Below are 20,355 nucleotides of genomic sequence, written 5' to 3' on the forward strand. Positions count from 1 at the left end.
ACACTGGCGCATACACATGCAATTTAAAATGACATGTTCTGATGTAAGAATGATACACATTTGGTACAGACATTTGAAAATACAAATCATATGAAAGGAAAAAGGGCTATTGATATTTTGATGGATATCCTCCTGGCTGGCTTCTCTATCATGCTTGTGTGTAAGTGTATATAGATTTATACACTTTCACTGTTTTTCACACTAGAGTTGCAGTGTGCATATTACCTTCTAAAACCATAGAATATAATCACTTCTCCCACATCACTACCATGCTTCAAAAACATCTTGGTCACATGGCGGGCTGGAGAGATGGCTCAGTAGTTAAGAGTTTATACTAATCTTCCAGAGGACCAGAGTTCAGTTCCCAGCATCCACATTGGGTGACTCACAACCACCTGTAATGGGTTTGGAAGCTGAAATGTAGAGTCTGACTCCAGGAGCTTCTCTACCTGCTCCTGGGCAGTGAAGAAACAAACTCTCGCTGTTCAACATTGAATGAGCATCCCCCCGCCCACCCAGTTTTTTTTTCCATTTATTTATTTAAGATTTCTGTCTCTTCCCCGCCAACGCCTCCCATTTCCCTCCCCCTCCCCCAATCAAGTTCCCCTCCCTTGTCAGCCCATAGAGCTATTAGGGTTCCCTGTCCTGTGGGAAGTCCAAGGACCACCCACCTCCATTCAGGTCTAGTAAGGTGAGCATCCAAACTGCCTAGGCTCCCACAAAGCCAGTACGTGCAGTAGGACCCACCCAGTTTTGTAAATCCATGGAGCCTTGCAGTGCTCACCAGTGTGTACCTGGCTTGCTCCTCATGGATTCCTTTCTTCCCTTCCAATGTTATACTTTACAACCCACCCCAAACTATGTAAACTATGTCTTCCCAGCATATCTTTCCTTGGTGACCCTCTCCATTACCTCCATTTTATATATATATATATATAAATATATATATATATATATTCATGACTGTGTTTTATTATAATTTGCTGTACGTTTATATAAACTTTTCCTATTAGATTAGGCTTCTCGAGGACAGGACCTATCCTTCTCACCTTTTTTATGTAAGATTCTTAAAATCATTGATGTTATACTTGTTTAATGAGGAAAACTACATAGAGAAGGGCATGTAAAAGAGAGCAGAGGGGAATCGCATGTGTTTCTCTCACCTAAGTACATCTGGTTTTCTACTTTGCCCTTATATGTGTATGTATAATGAGTAGGTGGGGTTTTGAGTAAACGATTTTTATTTTTACTACTTTGTAATCTACTTTTCTCAAAGTTCTGTTTCAATGATAAGTAAAAGCATAAAGAAGAGTGAAGTCCCCAATCTTTGCATGTGGATGTCAAAAAGAGCTACTGAATCAATGGGTAAACTTTGGTCCTGCAGTCTAGACATTAGGTACAATTAGGGGGGTCTTGGATCTGACCTGATGCTGAGTTGTTATGCTTTGAATGTAAATGCTCTAAAGGGATTATGTACATGTGCAAGAGGCAAGCTGCTCATCGCTCTCCTACCCTCTGCCAGGCACACTGCTCTGATGCGTCTGTGCAGCTGGCATGGTTTCTAATGATGGTATTGCTCTTCACCCAGGGCTGGCAGCTCTTGGCACTCTGCGTTGGGCTCTTCCTTCCCCACCACCCTTTCCTGTGGCTCCTCCAGCTCCATCTGAAGAGGAATGCAGATTCCAGGTGTGCAGAACACTATTTACGTGGCCTCGCAAGTCTCTAGTAAATTATAAGTATCTAATAATCTGCCAGGTATATTCTCAAAAGAATCTGCAAACAGATATTGGGACAGGAAGCCTTTCGTTCCCATTCATGTAGAGCCTGGCAAACATTCCCTTTGTTATGTTCAATATTGTGTGCAAGATTGCTGTGAAGGCCTGATGATCTGGTAAAGAACGTTCTTGAGTGAAAAGACCGTGTGCACTGCAAGTGTGAATGACTTGGCCCTCATGGGGAAAAGTAACAAAATTGTTTTGCTTTCTTAATTTCCCCTTTCACTGATTTTATCTACACTGGATTCTTCTTGTGGAAGTCTTCCCCTGTGGTCTTCCTTTGTTTTAAAATTGTATTTGAATTGCTTCTGATTTTTTTTATTCTCTTAAAAAGGATATTTTAATTCATCAGAATGATCTTTTTAGACTGGGGTCTTAAAAAAAAAGAGTATTCTTTTTGCCAGACATTGGTCACACACACACCTTCAATCCCAGCACTCAGGAGATAAAGGCAGGCAGATCTCTGTGAGTTCAAGGCCAGCTTGGTCTATAAAGCAAGTTCCAGAACAAACTCCAAAGCTACACAGAGAAACCCTGTCTCAAACAAACCAACAAACAAGAAAGTATTAGACTGGGGCCTAAGGCAGTTGGCCAAGGCTTTTCCGGGTTCATTTTCTCAGCTTCGAGAGATGTATGTTTTCTTTTTGTTTGCCTGATTGGTGGTGCCGGGGAACAAACTCAGGGCCTTGTGCACAGTCAACACTTCCTGCTGAAGCACACCGCAGCCCAGGAGGTTCATGGTAGGGAGCTAGCTAGACCTTGTGGATAGCACGAACAAACATACAAGGAGACAACAGGAAACTACCCACAGTCCGGAATACAGTCTAGGGATGATAGTGACTGAGGAGCCCCGGCACAGGTGACACCATTGAGTCTCAAAATCACTTGACTAGAAATATATTTAGAAAGATTATCTTGGGCTGGAGAGATGGCTCAGGGGTTAAGAGCATGGGCTGTTCTTCCAGAGGACCTGAGTTCAATTCCCAGCAACCACATGGTGGCTCACAACCGTCTACACTGAGATCTGGCGCCACTTCTAGCCTGCGGGCATACATGCAGGCAGAACACTGTATACATAGTAAATAAATAAATCTTTGAAAGAAAGAAAGAAAGGTTATCTTCTAAACCCAAACTAAAAGTTGTGCTTAATTTGATTCCATGTGTAAGTAAGGGGAGAGAAAATCTCGAGTCCACTGTGTATTTATGTACTTGAATGGTTTTGCTTAGTGTATTGTTTATAGGATATGCTTTTTGTTCGAAGGCATTTTCTTACCTTGTTTGACTGTAGAACAATCTGCATGATCTTCAAGAGAGAATGCTGGGGGATTTTGAGGTGTGACTTAGGAGAAGAGGGTTTCCCTACTATGCCTGAGGCCTTGGGGTCAATGTGGAGAACTCTGCCCTGTAGTTTTGTTATAATATATTATTCCTTGTGCATTATCTTTATGTGCTATCTTTGCATTCTTTATGCATTAGTTTTGTTAACATAATGATTATATATTGATTGTGTAATTACTGGTAATTTCAAATTTATCTTGTGGTTATAGCAATGCAGAAAGATTTTTTTTTAAACTTCATAGGGTATTGAGTCTACTGCAAAATCAAAGAAACTGGAGTCCAATAAACATTCCAACAGCTTGCTATTACTGTGAAAGTTATGTATGTTAGATTGTCTTAATAAATTTATTCTTAGGTTTTTTATCTTAAGTATTGCATTACAGGACAGAATTCGGGAAATATGCCATTTACTGCCAGCGGTGTGTTGAGAGAACACAACAAAACGGGGATCGGGAGGCCAGGCCCTCGAGGATGGAAATCCTCTCCACCCTTCTTCGGAACCCGTACCATCATTCCCTGCCCTTCAGCATCCCCGTGCACTTCATGAATGGGATCTATCAGGTGGGTTCTCCGAGACGGCTCAGCTTGGAAACAGAGTGACACCCAAAACAACGCCGTATTGAACTCTTTGTCCCCGTAAGCCGTTCATCTTGAGTTCATTTGCTAGAACCCACACTCAGAAGTTGTCCTCTGACCTCCACACACTTGTGTGACACATGCCCCCCCCCCCACACACACCAAATCAAACAAATGTGGTTTTAGAAAGTTTTTTTTTTAAAAAAAATAAACATTAAATACACAAAGAAGTTCATTTATTAAAACTGATGTATTTCTTTCATGTGCATATTGATTGCATGTTGTACCGTATTCTTTGGCTGACTTCTAATGGGTAAGCCTAAGTACTGTCCCTGCCTGACATGAAAAGCTGCTAAGTGACCTTTCGGGTTTGAATTTAGCTGTGTGTCTGTTGGCTGAAGCTGAAATTTCTGAATTTGCATAGCAGGTTGCCTACTGGTCTCCTTCTGTGTTTTCTCCCACAGAGCCCTGGACAACAATTTGAACGTCCTGGAGAAAGACACCACCATGAGTCACGCACGCATTGCGTGCACCCTGCTTCCTGTTCAGTGTGCGTGTTTTTCATTAAGAGAACGCTCTTGCTGTCTTTGTCTAGGTAGTTGGGTTTGATGCCTCCACTACAGTGGAAGAATTTTTGAATACCTTAAACCAGGACACGGGAATGAGGAAGCCGGCACAGTCTGGATTTGCGCTGTTCACTGACGACCCTTCTGGCAGAGACCTTGAACATTGTCTTCAGGGAAATATCAAGGTGAAACCACATTCTTCCACAGAGCCAAACTGAACAACAACAAATATAGCAAAAGGCTCATTAGTCTGTACAAGTTTAGGTCAGGAAGTTTCCAAAAATATAAGAAACCCGATCGGTACCATTTTTTAAAATTGCCAAATCTTGGTGACGCCGTAGAATTCCTCCCCCCCCCCTTTTTTAAAGGAGGACATAAGAGTTCTTAATGTGCAACCTGCATACACAAACTCTGTGTTAGTAGAGGGAAAGGAGTGATGGTCGTTACGATGCTCTAAATATTAGGGGACTAAGAATGGTGGGCCGGCAAGATGATCAGTGGCGCCACGCCTGAGTTGGATCCTTGGAACCCACATGGTGGAAGGAAAGAACTGACTTCCGCAAGGTGCACACACACACACACACACACACACACACACACACACACGCACACGCACACGCACACATACACACATACAAATACAAAACAAACTAACAGAAAAGAACAAAGGGCTCATCCCCACAGACTTCATGAGTCAGGATTTCGCAGCTGCTCCCAATATCCTGAGGGCGCAGTGGAATCCGGAGCCTAAAGGGCAAATGCTGCTTCTGTTCACAGGGAGCTTTAGTTTGCTTAGAAAAGAACAGCTTTATGTCCTGGTAATCTGAAAGAGCAATTGGAGGTGACAAATGTTAAGAGGACTGTGGCCCTTTGAATAGAGGGACATCTCAGCCCTGGGCTTTGGGGGAGGGCGGAACTACAGTCCGGTAGGAAATGAACCAATGAAAATAAAGAAAAATATATTTTAAAGCATCTTATCTAGCTCGTGATAAAATAATAATAATAATAAGTTTCCATAGAATGATGGCGACAATTAGAAATACAGTTACTGAACTACGGGGACCTTAGAGACACAGTCTACTTATCTTGTGAGGAAATAAAGAGAGAAAATGTCTTGGCTACACCAAGCAGCCAGCACCAAAAGGAAAGCACCCATTTTGGCTCACGCTTCTTTAGGGTACTTTGTTGTTTCAATTTTGATAAATTTACAAGGTGGAAAAAATTGTTTCTTCAGTGACCAAATTATGATGGAAAACAATCCCTGGAATCGCCACTTCCAGCCCCATACAATCCTGCATTAAGATTCCTAAGTCGAAATGCATGGCCACAGTTCAAAGTTAATGTGTGTCCAGTTTGAGAAGTAGACTGAAAAAGCAAAGTATCTTTAAACCCCAAGCTCAGAGTTCTACAGAAGCTAGACACAAAAGGCTCCAGTGAGCTTGGTTTGTTTGTTTGAACTCACAGACACTCTTGTCTTTTTTTTTTAAACGTTGATTTTAAAAGTCCTGTGGGTCTCAGCTTTCTGTTTCCTTTCTAGATCTGTGACATTATTTCTAAATGGGAACAGGCGTCCAAAGAACAGCAGCCCGGGAAATGCGAGGGCACAAGAACTGTCCGTCTGACTTACAAAAACAGGTGTGGAACACGATCCGAATGCCAGAGCTGAGCGTGCAGCGGTGCCCAGAACCTGGGCCTGTGGTCTAGTCACTGGCCTTGGATGTCATAATATTTACACGTGTGCTTATATTTCATTAATAATAACTCTGTTCTGGGGAATACTACCACATGGCATTTTATTTCTAATTCTCATTCTTTCCTAGACCAGTCTCTCTCTCTTCTCTCTTCCTGTTCTGTCTCTTTCTGTCTCCCACCCTCTTCCATCCACCCACTCAGCTGTGAGCTGTTTACTTAGATGCTCAGGGTTAAAAGGTAACAGGAACAAAGAGCCGGTCTTAATCTTTTGGAATTTCCATGTTAGGAAAGATGGCAGTGCCTAGGCCTGCATCCACTCTAATAAATATGTCGTTGTACTGTAAGCTAGCATAGCCCTATGAACGCATGTACCATGAGCCTAACCTGGGCTAGAGACACCTAGGGGCTTTGTAGGGGTGGCATGGATGCTAAGGCTAAGTTCAGAAAGGGGCGGAGACTGGGTCCTTTGAAAACTCTCTCTGAAAGCAAGGTTAGCACCCACGGAGGGAGGCTCGCAGTCTGTGACAGGAAAGGCCAGTGGTGCTGTGGTACCAGCCTTGTCAATAGATAAAACTATAACACACTGGGGCGTGTGGTCAGAAACCCAGTTTTCTTTCTTGTTCACTTTTTCTTAACCATTTTTTAGCAGAAGATGGCATTGAACTAACCACTTCACATTAAATGTTCCTCCAAAAAAGATGTTTTTCTAGTTTTTTTTTAGTCTCATAGCTCATAAATTAATCTATAAAATATCAGGCCAAGAACCTGGTGGAATTACTGGCATAATGTTGAATTCTTTCAGAATTGCCTTTGGAAGAGCTTCAGAGACTTAGCATTGGAACGTACAAAGTGAAGGCACTGTATAATATAAAAAGACCGTAATAGCCTTTCATCTAATTCAATATTCTTTTTCTAATAATTGACCCTACAGAAATACCCATGTAAGTGGACAGAATATTCCAGGGTGGCTCAGGATCTTTCCATATTTTTGGAGGAGTGAAAAATAACGGGGGGGGGGGGGGCATCCATCTTCCTCCCTGAGAAAATGGTTGATAATTTACGGTGGTGAGCCATATTTCAGGCTGCACTGTACACGCTCAGCCACCGGGACTGGCCGCCTTCTGCTCGAACAAACCCCTTTTATATGAACCGATGCTAGCTCTCATCTGTCCGAGCCTCTTAATTCAGGAGCTTGTACACGTGAGGATTTGCTCATCCTGTAAACAACAAAGTAACCATGAAGTACTGGTGGTCTAGTTTGCTCTCTGATAAATACCACAATTGAAAGCAACTTGGGGAAGAAGGGGTTTATTTTTCTCCTATGGGTTATAGTTCATTGTCAAAGGAAGCCGTGGCAGGAACTCAGTGCATGAACTTGAAGCTGATTACCTGCCCCCTCCCAGGCTCTTGGTCAGTCACCTCTTACAGGGCCCAGGCCCAGCTGCCCAGAGCTGACACCTTTCACGGTGGACCCTCCTACACGGGTTAGCAGTCCAGGAAAATGACCCACAGCCATGCTCACAGACCAGCGTGATGGAGGCAGCCCCTCCATTGAGGTTTTCTCTTCCCTGTGTAATGACAACCAAGATTAGCCGTCACAGTGTTGTGTAAGACAGTGGTTTTCTAGTCTGGCCCTGGTCCTGGGAGATTCCATTTTGCAAGTAGCTGTTGACTGTACTTTGAGGGTGTAAGATGATTCCACCCTTGACTGGGTCTCTAGACACAATCTCTCCAATGCCCCCTGCGCAGCATGGGCCGGAAGTAGGAAGGGGGTACCCTTGTGAATTTCCTGTGGTGAACTGAGATTTAGGGTACATTAAGTCATATCACAATAGTTCTGCTGATGTTTCTATTGATGATAACCTTTGTCTCTGCTAAGAGCAGCAAGGTAGGTGTCTGCTAAAGCCCCCGAAGTCTGTGTTTTAGCAGTATTCTGAGTAATTCATTATGCCCCTAAGTCCGAGAAGTATCCATCCGAAGGTTCTGATTTTGCTGTCCTCATCTGTTGATCTCTTTGTGGTTATGTCAAAATTCAGTTTGATTTCGTTGGAACAAAATGGACAGACTAGCACGTCTAAGACAATTCTTAATACCTTCTTAGTACCTCACAGTTGATTAGCACATACCAATTCTGGTTACAATGGCTATGGTTGGAACCAAAATTAAATTTGAGTCAAATGGACATAGGCGGTTTGAAAGACCTACAGATAAGAGTAATGCCTTTGGGCTGGAGAGATGGCTCAGAGGTTAAGAGCACTGGCTTCTCTTCCAGAAGTCATGAGTTCAGTTCCCAGCAGCCACATGGTAGCTCATAACCATCTATAATGAGATCTGGTGCCCTCTTCTGGTGTGTGTGCAGGCATGCAAGCTAAATAAGTTAAAAAAAAAAAAAGTAATGCCTTTAAGGCCTTAATCACTAGAAAAGACCAAGAGAGGGGCTAGCATGATTAAACTACCTCGTTTAAACAACAACAAACAACTCAAACAAGAGGGTTAGTGTTTACAGGGTCCAAAAAGCCTGGAGAGCCATGGCTATGAGAAAGAACACTGCTTCTAAATATGGCCGTACTTTGCATATGTTTATAAATAGCTTAGACAATGAGCCCAATTCCCAGTAACATAATCGGGAGGGGAGCTAGCTGTGACCTGTCATGCCGCCAGAGATTTGATTCTTCCTCTGCCAACTTGCTTTGTAAGGCCTAAAATACTGATTTTCCTTCATCATGGAATCTTAAGTTTATATTTAGCGAGTTATGGAATTTTAATTATTTTGACTCAGGGATCAAAGGTCTAATTACCAGGCTTTGAGCACGCTCTCAGACACCGTCACTTAGGCAGCAATATTTGAAGTCTAACTTGTTAGGAAGGAAGGCTCTCATTTTATTTGATTTCTTGCTGCGTGCTTGAGATTGCTAACGTCAAGGTGTGGTTTTTAACAAAGCAAACTGGCAAGGTCCTTCCCACAAGGAACAGACTTCCAACCCCTCCTTGAAATTCAAGATTGTTTTGGTAACACTTTGCAGTTGCTGTTTTCTGGAACGTAGTTTAACATTTCCGTCTCCACAGTTAGGCAGCTGCGGAGCCCCTGCATTCATTGACTCCTCCGCTGAAAAGGGCTGTAGAGGTCATGCAGCTTGTCTTTTTCTTCTAGCAATCCTCACAGTTTGAAGGTGCCACAATCAAGACTTGTTTCTTAAAGATAGGAGCTCCTTGCATAGGATCCTACCAGTAGGATCTCAGAGTGTGGCCTTGAACTCACATCACAGGTCTACCAACAGGATCTCACAGCCTGCCCAGGCTGGCCTTGAACTCACCTTCTAGTGCCTAGTGCAAGGATTACAGGTGTGCACCCCCACACCTGGCTGGGCTTCCTGCTTTGACTTGGAGACTCTTTTCTTGTTCATCTTTGCCATGCTTTTCTTGTTCTCCGGAGCTTTGTCTAGCTCCTCGGAGTCCGAGCCTGCCCTCCCACATGCTGGATTCCAGGACTGTGCATGTGTGGGATTGTATTCCCTGCTTTGTTTAAGCATTTCACCCTTCTTTCCCAGGCTGAACCTTGTAGGCATGCTGGAAACCACGCTGGTCCCCTCTCCCTGTAGATACCTCATTCCCACAGTATGAAGTCCCAGTGATAACACTTTCCCTTCTCCTGGTGGGTCTCCGAAATGAGCCATGTGGTTCCTTACTTCAGGTAAGGAAATGGGCCCTTCCTCTGTAAAAAACCTTCATCTTCAGCCTCTCTGTCTTCCTGTCAGACCTCTTTCCTGATGACATTTTGCATGTATTGTCTATGTCTATTGTCCAGCTACGTCTTCCGGTCTGCTTAATGATCCTGCATTTTTGTCTCTGTATAATCATAGATTGACATGGGACTGTGGTTGACTTCTGGGAACATCACTGATTGTCAGCCAAGCTTGTCAGGAAGATGATCAGAACTGTGGGTAGGACAAGCTTCATGGAGAACACCCACCATGTTTCTCCAGAACAGCCCTCTGGCCTCTCCCTCCCTGATGTTCAGAGAGAGATGCTATAACTAAGGGATATGTCCACACCTCACCCCCCCCCCTCTCTCTCACACACACACACACACGCACCCACGCACACACGCACACACACCACTGTGTTTTCATGGCAACATTCAGGATTGTTACTTACCTACCCCATTGTCTTAACACTTTGCACATCCATAACACTGTGCCCCACAGCACCATGAGCACCAGCCTGGGCAAACAAAAACCATGTCATTAGCCCGGCATGGCAGAGCATACTTGTCCTAGGTACTCGGGAGGGTGAGGTGTGGCTGTCACTTGAGGCCACCCAAAGACCAGCTTTGGCAACATAGAGACCCCCATCTCAAAAATAACAGGAAGCCCATGTCCTGTTTCCACGAGGAATAAGAGAGTATTTTTCTTTCTGATCTTCCTAAAGATGCTCATCTATATATGATCAAAAAAAATCAAAACAGACTTGAATGTACCAATATTTTCTTTTTTGATGCCTAGTGAAAAGCCACCTCTGACATTTGATGCTAATTGGAGTTGATTTTTTAATTGAAACCCTAGTTTTCTATTTAGATGTTGAAAAAGATTGTGTGTTAAAAATTGAGTTTATTCAGTTCATTGAATGAAGAGTTGTTGTAGCCTGATGACCTGAGTTTGATCCCCAGAACTAATATGATAGGAGATGACACCCACACATTGTCCTCTGATCCACACACAGACAGTGGCACGTATGCATCAACACCCCCACACATGCACAATAAATGTAGGATTTTTAATTTAAAAAAATAAAAGAGTATCATGAGACATTTCTCTCTCTTTTTCCAGATTGTACTTCTCAATGCAAGCTCGTGGAGAGACTGACAGAGAGAAGCTGCTGTTGCTCTACCAGACAAATGATCAGATAATAAACGGCCTTTTCCCTCTGAACAAGGACCTGGCGTTAGAAATGGCAGCGCTTTTAGCTCAGGTAACTTCTTTGTTGTACGGAATAGCATAGAGAGATAGGAAGATGCGAGCTTCTTCGGTTAAATGCAGCAAGGCAGGAGCTTCAGCACATTTTTACACTCGCTTTATTATGATTAAGAAGACACTTGAAACTGCAGGCGTTATTATTACATTATTTTCTGACCCCCGACAATTGCTGTAGCCTCGGATGAGACACTACATTCTGTAAGGGGAAATGTGTTTCTTAGTTCTTTCAAGAGTGTTGCTTGAGGCATTTAAGGAAGGGATCTGAGAGTAGAGAGGTGATCCTGAGGACGGTATGTGCAGCTGGCAACCTCTTAGGAACACCTTTTGGGCAAAGCTAGAACACTTTCTCTTATTTACCTACCATTCCAATTGGAAGTAAGTTTGGATTTCTTTAACATAGGCACATAAATTACAGTGACTTAACCAAACAGAAGTATGTTTTATTCTGAGTGTGGTGAATATCTGCCTGTATCTCAGCATTTGGGAAACTGAGACAGGAAGTCCATGTGTTGAAGGCCAGCCTAGGCTACATTAGCAAGAGTCTATCCCAAAACGGAAAATAAAGTTTAATTTCCACAAGGTGACTGTGGCATCCTGATACCTCTACAGAGCGAGCCATCAGGACTTGGTCCTTCCACCCATTCTGCCACCCATGGGTGTCATCCTTATGGTCCTGGAGTTCTGTTAGAGTCCCAGCATGTTCCAGGAGTCAGGGGTGGGGGAAGGGAGGGACTGAGAAGGACATGCCCATCCTGACTTTGAGAAAAACTCATAACCTACATAGACCTTTTCATTTAAGCTCCTGGTTAGACCTTAACCACACCCTCTTCTACCTATGACTGAGACTGGGAAAGTAGGCCCAGCCAGGCACCAGTGTGCTTAGGTCATTTAAGGTCATCATACTGAAGGGAGAAGGTGATTTTAAGATGCAAAACTGAGTCTGCACAGGATAACTAAGGAGGCAGATAACAGCTTCCCTTGTGTAGTAATAAGGAGCGGCGGGGCTGCGCCCCCAACACCCCAGCCGCCTGCTCGGCTAGCTTATGCCCGAAATAACAACACACAAACTGTATTCATTTAATCACTGCTTGGCACATTCTGCTCTAGCCCTTACTGGCTAATTCTGATATCCCGATCAACCCATCTCTAATAATCTGTGTAGCTCCGGTCTTACCGGAAAAGATTCAGCATGTCTGACCTGGCGGCTTGCTTCATCATGTGCGTCTGCCTGGGAGAGCGGAGCATGGCCTCTCTTCTGAGGCGTCTGCTCCCAAGAGGAGAGCTGTCGAGTCTGAGCTCACTTCCTCTTCCTCCCGGCATTCTGTTCTGTTTACTCCACCTACCTATGTCCTAACCAATAAAATGGGCCAAGGCAGTTCCTTTATTAGCCAATGACCTTCCTCCATCACCCTTGGAAGTGCCATGTGGACAGATCCTTGGGTCTATGGCTTCTCACCCTACACATCATCCCAGGGCATCTCATCCGTTCTTCATCCCATCCAACACCCACACTGTGATTCCCAAGTCTCTTCACTCCAGAATATATGCTGGGAGGAAACCATTATGGGGTTAGCTAGAAACTTGGCACTAGGGAAATTCCCAGGAATCCACAAGGATGACCCCAACTAAGAATTTAATTTTGTCTTTAGAAAGAAAAAGAAAACCTTCTCTAAGAAAAATTAAATTTGTATTAAATTTTATTAAGATAAAATTAAGAAAAATAAAATTTTTGAGATTTTATGTGTATGCGGTTTTTCCTGAATGTTCTATCTGTGTATAGTGCCGTATGCATATCGTGTTCTAGGAGGCAAGGAAAGGATGTCAGATAGGCCTAGTGTTACAGATGGTTGTGTGTTGACAGAGGTTTCTGTCCCACCCAGTCCTTCAGTCCTTCAGTCCCATAGAAACACACAGAGGTCTACATTAATCATAAACTCCTTAGCCTAATATTTTCAGGCTTCTTATTAACTCTTATAACTTATATTAGCCCATAATCTTGTCTGTGTTAGCCACGTGACTTGGTACCTTTTTTGGCGAGGCCGTCACATCTTGCTTCTGACAACTGCAGACTGAAACTTCCCTCTTCCCAGAATTCTTGTTGCCCTGCCTCTACTTCCTGCCTGGTTGTCCCACCTCTACTTCCTGCCTGGCTACAGAATTGATTGAGTCTACAAGGGAAACAGAGCCAGGCGGTGATGGCTCACACCTTTAACCCAGCACTAGAGAGGTGGAGACAGGAAGAGATCTGACTGGGCAGAGAGAAGAATATAAGGTGGGGGGGAGACAGGTGCTCAGCATTCCGTCCGAGGACTTGTAAAGACAGGATACCCCATTCGGTCTGAGAATTTCATAGTTGTAAGAACTAGTGACTGGCCGCTCTGCTTCTCTGATCTTTCAGCTTTCACCCCCAGTATCTGACTCCAGGTTTTTATTATTAAGACCAATTAGAATTTGCGCTGCAGAGGAGAGCAGGGAATGAAAGGCTGTATTCCCGAGAGTAATCAGCTAATAAATAGGAAGAGTTGGTGAGAACACAAACATTCACAGAGAAATTCTAGGGGAAAGTCATGAGACTGTGGGGTCCTCACTACCACTGTATGCAATAGAGACCCTTAAAGAGTCCAGATTTAAATTGCCAGATTGCTTAGTCGTCTCCTCCCCTTTCATCGTCGACTGTCATTTCACCTTATTTACCAGTGGTTAGAATGGACTTTACAATGAAAGACGATCCTGTGTTAACTCGGTAATAAGGCTGTTCTCTTTCAGCAAATATTTACTAAGAGGGTGTTTTAGTTTCTTCTCCGTTGCTGCAATCGGACACTCCGAAGTATTTCAGAGCCCCTTAAGGGGAAGTGGTTTCCCTCGGCTCACAGTTCATGTTACTGGTCACATCCCATTGCGGGCGGAAGAATGCACGCATGCGTCCTTTGCTCTCTGGACCTGCTCGCGGATTTCGCGTGACCACAGTGGCTTTTTCACTGCCCTGGACTGGGAAGTGGAACCAGCTGTGCGCTAAAGTGAACCTTTCTCTCTTAACTTGCCATCCTCAGAATCTTCAAGCGCGGTACCACAAAAAGAAACTTAGGACAGGAGTTCCGAGTAGATACGGCACCGAAATGTTTGTCACAAAATTTCTCCTAAGTTAGGTTTCAAGTGAAATTTCTGTTTTAAAAACAATAGCTCAGACGTATGATCCTAAATTTTCCAGCCACGCAATCGTGGCAGGCCGACTTGTGTTAGCTGCGCACAGGAAAGAGCGGTAGAGATTGTCTTTCTGGAGGCTGCTCTCACTGTCCCGTGTCTTCTCTTTTGGGGGCTCTCCCACCAGGTGGAGATTGGGGATTTTGAGAGACCTTTCTCAACTCCAGCCGGGCATGTGACTAACCAGTGCAAAGCAAACCAAAACCTCAAACAAGTCATAGAAAAATTTTACCCTAAAAGGTACAGGGATGGCTGCTCTGAAGAACAGTTGCGGTAAGACGCTATTTTCAGCTCTTTAGTACAATTTTATGTTTGAATCTTTTAGAATGCTTAATTCCAATGTCCCCTCAAGAGTTTTGTTGTTTTGCTTTGTTTTTTACATATTTTAAGATGTCTTTTAAAACTTTAGAATCTGTTTGTCACCCACAGCATGATGCTTGAAGTATAGAGTCATTGCGTGATGACATAAGCTTATGTGATTTTTTTTTTTGGAGGCAGTCTTGTGTAGCCCAGGCTAGCCTCAAACTTGGTATGTAGCTGAAGATAACCTTAACCTCCCGGTTCTCCTGCCTTTCCCTCAAAAATGATGAAATTACAGGCATGTACAACCACGTCCAATTTTGAAACAACTTTTTAAATAAAAATGGCCGTAAATTAGGCCACCGTGTCATCTGATCTTAATCCTGGGTTAGTCATGATCATAAAGAAACTTTTGCCTATATAATGAAAGTGGCCGCCCCTGGGCTCAGTCTGAGAAGAAATGAACTCAGCATTTCTCCAAATTGTACCGTTTGGACACCACTGAACTTCGAAAACTGAAAACACTCTCAGGAGAAATTGCCTGTCAAACTGACTTACACTTAGGTTTGCTGTTAGCTGTGTAGATAATAAAGATCTACTTGGTAGTTGTGTGCTTGAATATCATGGGAGAATTTGGTGAAAGTTCTCCAAAGAGGTGAGGGGGGATCAAAGGTTTTGGGAATGGGCTGAAGGGGACTTTGTCTAGGAGGATGACAGCATACTTACGGCTCTGCCTTTGTTTTTTTTTTAAAGAAAATTTATTTATTTATTAATTATGTATACAATAGTCTGTCTGTATGTATGTCTGCAGCCCAGAAGAGGGCAGCAGACCTCATTACAGATGGTTGTGAGCCACCATGTGGTTGCTGGGAATTGAACTCAGGACCTTTGGAAGAGCAGGCAGTGCTCTTAACCACTGAGCCATCTCTCCAGCCCCACAGCTCTGCCTTTGTGTCTTGTTTTTGTCTGGTTTTTTTTTGTTTGTTTGTTTATTTGGTTTTTTTTCTTTCTTTCTTTCTCTTTTCAGGCAGCTCTACCAGCGACTCTCGACCAGATGGATGGCCCTCCGGGGACATAGTGCGGCTGACTGTGTGCGCATCTACTTGACAGTAGCCAGGAAGTGGCCGTTCTTTGGTGCCAAGTTGTTTTTTGCAAAAGTAAGAAAGAATGGGAAGAAGGACACAAATAAAAACCTCCGTGAACCTGGCTGACCAGATTTACCCCTGATATGGCATATTTTGGTTTTATTTAAAAATAAGGAAATTCCCCGCAACTTAAAGAAACCAATGAGGAATTCTGGGGGAAGGGGGAACGGGAGGGAAGGTCCCCCGGACACACAGTCATCAGAAGATGAAAGAGCTAGCTGAACTAACCCTCATTCACTCATTAACTCCACCACTCATTGGCTTAGTTATTAATGAGCATTTACTGCGTCCAGCTCCGGGGACACATGAAGTACAGTCTCCAGTGAGTTCTACCAGACTTTAGGGTGGGTCTCAGCTTAGCCCTGTGCTGTAACAGGCCTGTAAACAAGGCGCTGTGTGGTTAAGTACCCTTTGAAGAGATCAGAACAGACTGCAGAAACACTGGGCAGAGAGACCCCTGCCTGGGAGGTGGCTGATTCTGGCCCCTGAGGAAAAGCCTATGCTGTCTTTGGCTGGGCAGCATTTTGTTTTTGAATTCCCAGTACTGGGCATTAAATCAAGGACCTCTAGCATACTGAGAACAGGTTCTCACCTCCAGCCATTCCTCTAGCATACCGAGAACAGGTTCTCACCTCCAGCCATTCCTCCAGCCCCACACCATGCCCTTTAATTCCTTTCCTTTTCCTTAAATGGTACCCCCTGGGACTCCCTTTGGCTCCAAAGATGCGTCCGTCCTGTCTTGTAGTCTGTTTTCCTCACTAATGCATTGCACACTCTTTGAGAGTGATCCTACCATACTCCGGTGCCCACCGTCAGGGTTTGGAAGCAGTTATCACTGAATAAATACTTGCTGAAGAGCTAAGCCACTCTGGACAAATTGGTCAAACTGCCTGATCTCAGTTTTTTCATCTTTGAATAAACAACATGGACTAGAAAAGTCAAACCCCAGGCATCTCCTACCTCTGGCTTACTGACTGTTAGGTTAGCAATTGCTTTTACTACTGCAACTAGAAGCCATACACTGAGATAACAGAAAAATTATACATGTTAGTATCATACATCCATACAGTATACTTGCAGAGAGTTAAAGGGTTTTGTTATTCTTGCTTGTATAAAAAGTAAGTCTGGCACGGTGGAACCCTCCTATAGTCCCAGCCTGGCACGGTGGAACCCTCCTATAGTCCCAGCCTGGCACGGTGGAACCCTCCTATAGTCCCAGCCTGGCACGGTGGAACCCTCCTATAGTCCCAGCCTGGCACGGTGGAACCCTCCTATAGTCCCAGCCTGGCACGGTGGAACCCTCCTATAGTCCCAGCCTGGCACGGTGGAACCCTCCTATAGTCCCAGCCTGGCACGGTGGAACCCTTCTATAGTCCCAGCCACTGAAGAGACCGAGGCAGTCTTGGGCCTACTAATTAGAGACCAACCTAGCCCCTGTCTAAAAAGAGATGAGGGGCTGGAGAGATGGCTCAGTGGTTAAGAGCATTGCCTGCTCTTCCAAAGGTCCTGAGTTCAATTCCCAGCAACCACATGGTGGCTCACAACCATCTGAAATGAGGTCTGGTGCCCTCTTCTGGCCTTCAGGCATACACGCAGAAAGAATACTGTATACAAAATAAATAAATAAATAAATCTTTAAAAAAAAAGATAAAAAGAGATGAATAATTGGTCATTACACTTGAAATGTGAACCTTTTTACAATGAATTTAATTCCAACTTCAGCGCCCTTGGTATGTTTTTCTGTGTCATTTGCTAATGACACTCTGTTTTGATGTCCTAGGACCGGCATTTGTCTGTCTGTAGAACAGGAAGCCACTTTCCTTGCCTTTGTTGTCATCATCATCACCATTATTATCATTGTTATTATTTTAGTATGGGAAAAATACACAACATGAAATTGCCGGCATGCCAGTCTTAACTGGATGGTGCTCTGGCATCAAGTCGTCCACACTACATCACACCTGCCCATCCTCCAGAGCTTGTTTTATCTTCTACCTGCCACTCTGGCGCCATGAGAAACACTTACCTTCCCATACCATCCCCCTTGGCATCCTCGAGGGCCACCCTCTGTTTCTGAGAGTGCGCGTAACTCTGGGGAACACATGTGCCCCATCATTTGTTGTACTTGGGTAATGTCTTCAAGACGCGCCTGGGCTGCAGCGTGTGTCAGATTTCCCTTTCTCTTCGAGGACTGACTGTTAATCCCTCACATACCTGCACTCAGGTACCACACTTGTTTATCCATTTGTCGGATGTTCATCAAGAGGAACTCACCGTCCGTCCTCCAGTACAATCCACCATCAGCCTTGTGATGTATGGTCTGGGGATTAGACCCAGGCCTTAGCACTCCACGCCAAGCACATGCCCAGCCCTGGTACTTTCTGACGCTGGCATTTGAAACCACCCTCAGTAGAGACAGCGGTAACCCTATAGTTGAGATTTTCTGAACCTTCAAACTTGAGATTTATTATCTACAGTGTAAGATTCAGCCTCCCTCCTTGTCTGGAGGCTTGGCAGCTTCTCTAAGACTTAAGAGAAGTATGTTTTTGTTAGAATTTTGGTTGTTAGAAATCAATGCCTGTGAAAGAGTTGTTTGGTTTTGGGGTTTTTGTTTTTGTTTTTTGTTTTGTTTGTTTGTTTTTGAGACAGGGTTTCTCTGAACTCATAGAGATCCACCTTCCTTTGCCTCCCGAGCGCTGGGATTAAAAGCGTGCGCCACCACTCATGGCAAGAGATTGTTTTTACTTAAAAAAATTTAATTGTTTTGGCCTTCAAAAAATTTTCTGAGAATTTCCAGTACTTCTTGTACGTATCAATCATATAATCTTCTTCTTTTTTTTTTCCTTTTTGACTGTCAGGGAAGTATGTGCAGGTCACCACAGTCCCTCAGTCGCCTTAAAAGCTCAGCAGTGTGTTTTGTTTCCTGAGGAGTGTGGTCATCACAGAAACCCTAAAACCTTTGACAACTATTACAATTGTGAAACAAAAACAAGATGTAAAAAATTGCATTCCTAGTCGGGCACACGCCTTTAATCCCAGCACTCAAGAGACAGAGGCAGGCCGATCTCTGCAAGTTCAATGCCAGCCTTGTCTGCAGAGCGAGTTCCAGGACAGGCTCCAAAGCTTCAGAAAAAGAAAAAAAAAAAAGAAAAAAATTAGCATTCCTGTGTGAAAGATAAGAAAACTGAGACTTGGTGGTATAAGAAGTTTGTCCAAATGCACACGTTACCAAATAAAGATTAGAGCCTGCAAGTCAGGTGGTCTCGGACAAATCCATAACTCACTTCAGTATACCACACTGCCTCATCTATTAAAAGGATTTTTTTAGCACATTTTTTGTTGGATTTGTTTAATGGCAGATTTTATATGCGTTTACACTGAAAAATATGGCTGTAATTTTGATTAGCACCTATAATTCAGCGTATTTTCACTTCTCCACAGCCTATAGCTCCGTCGTCATCTGGCAATACTTTTGTGTGGCTGGCTATCCACGAAAATGGATTGAGCATCTTAGAGTACACCTCCATGGTAAGGTTAAACCCTGGTATCCGTAATTAAATCTTCTATTTCCGTTGCTCAGGGGATGGTAAGCAGGAGGTTCTGAGATTCTGAATTGCTGTTTCTGATTTTCCCTTGAGCTTAGAAGACAGTTCTCCCTGACGCTGTAGCGGTCACTTTACAGGTACAATCATGTTACAATCCAGTGTTTTCAAACAGGTGAGACAGGTCGTGTGTGTGTGTGTGTGTGTGTGTGTGTGTGTAAACTCAAGTGGAGGTCAGAGCACAACTTGCTGGAGTCAGCTCTTTTCTTCCACTATGTGGGGTCCCAAGGATCAAACCCAGGTGGTTAGCCTTGACAGCATGCACCCTTCCTGCTACATCACCAGCCCTCCACAGGTTTTTTTCTATATAAAATAAGAATGTTTAAGATATTAAAAAGTAGAAACTTTGCCTAAGTTAAATTTCAGTCTCACTGAAGTTTCTATAGCATAATTTGTATAGTTTTCCATAATGTCACCAGTTTAGCTTACAATAAGGTTACATATCGACTAAAACATAGCGCATATAATTAAAATAGACAGTGTGGCACATGTTAGTCCCAGCACTGAAGACACTGAGACAGGAAGGTTGCGAGTTCAAGGCTAGTCTAGGCTATGTAGCAAGATCTTGTCTCAAAATTTCAAAATATGTATTTAAAAAAAATCAAAGTATTCCTTTTCTGTTCATTTATCTATGTTAAGTTACCTTTTTCTACCATAGTTATAGGCTATTTGGTAATTTCCGTTATTGTACCGGGACCTCACAAACGCCTGGCCACCGAGCTATGCACCCAACCATAAATGTCTCAGTTTGGTGGGTTATAACTGCTGCTTTAAATATATGGTGGGAGACCCTTACCTGTGGCAATAGAGAGAGAGAGAGAGAGAGAGAGAGAGAAAGAGAGAGACAGAGACAGAGAGAGAGAGAGAGAGAGAGAGAGCGCGCACAGAAGTTTTCTTGTTTTTTTTTATTTTATTTTTCATTTCCCCTTTTCCTTTCCTCCCTCCAACCCCTCCCATGCACACACACAGTCTTTCAAATTCATGGCCTCTGGCTTTTTTTCTTCCACTGTTGTTGTTGGTGTGTGTGTACACGTGTGCGCGCACACACACACCACGTAAGATAATAACACAATGGCTTAGCTATTCAGCAGCCAGTTGTCTCTGCAGTCACTTCACGTGGCCACCTTTGTCACAGGAAGGTGATGCTGAACGAAGTGCATGGTGCTGTTTCTGTTTGTGCCCACGTC

The 20,355-nt window shown here is 43.7% G+C and overlaps 1 protein-coding gene across 1 annotated transcript in view; it reads left to right on the top strand.

Annotated features, from left to right (window-relative positions):
* The window catches only part of Plekhh2 (pleckstrin homology, MyTH4 and FERM domain containing H2), a 108,901-nt gene that overhangs the window by 83,537 nt on the left and 5,009 nt on the right, over positions 1-20,355 (top strand). The window contains exons 21-28 of the mRNA XM_075955211.1: positions 1,589-1,686; positions 3,497-3,674; positions 4,285-4,440; positions 5,793-5,890; positions 10,774-10,915; positions 14,249-14,394; positions 15,449-15,578; positions 19,008-19,094. Of these exons, the coding sequence (XP_075811326.1) occupies positions 1,589-1,686; positions 3,497-3,674; positions 4,285-4,440; positions 5,793-5,890; positions 10,774-10,915; positions 14,249-14,394; positions 15,449-15,578; positions 19,008-19,094 (1,035 nt within the window). The remainder of the gene's footprint in view (positions 1-1,588; positions 1,687-3,496; positions 3,675-4,284; positions 4,441-5,792; positions 5,891-10,773; positions 10,916-14,248; positions 14,395-15,448; positions 15,579-19,007; positions 19,095-20,355) is intronic.

This window comes from Microtus pennsylvanicus, chromosome 21 (assembly GCF_037038515.1).
Source record: "Microtus pennsylvanicus isolate mMicPen1 chromosome 21, mMicPen1.hap1, whole genome shotgun sequence".
Lineage (NCBI taxonomy): Eukaryota > Metazoa > Chordata > Mammalia > Rodentia > Cricetidae > Microtus > Microtus pennsylvanicus.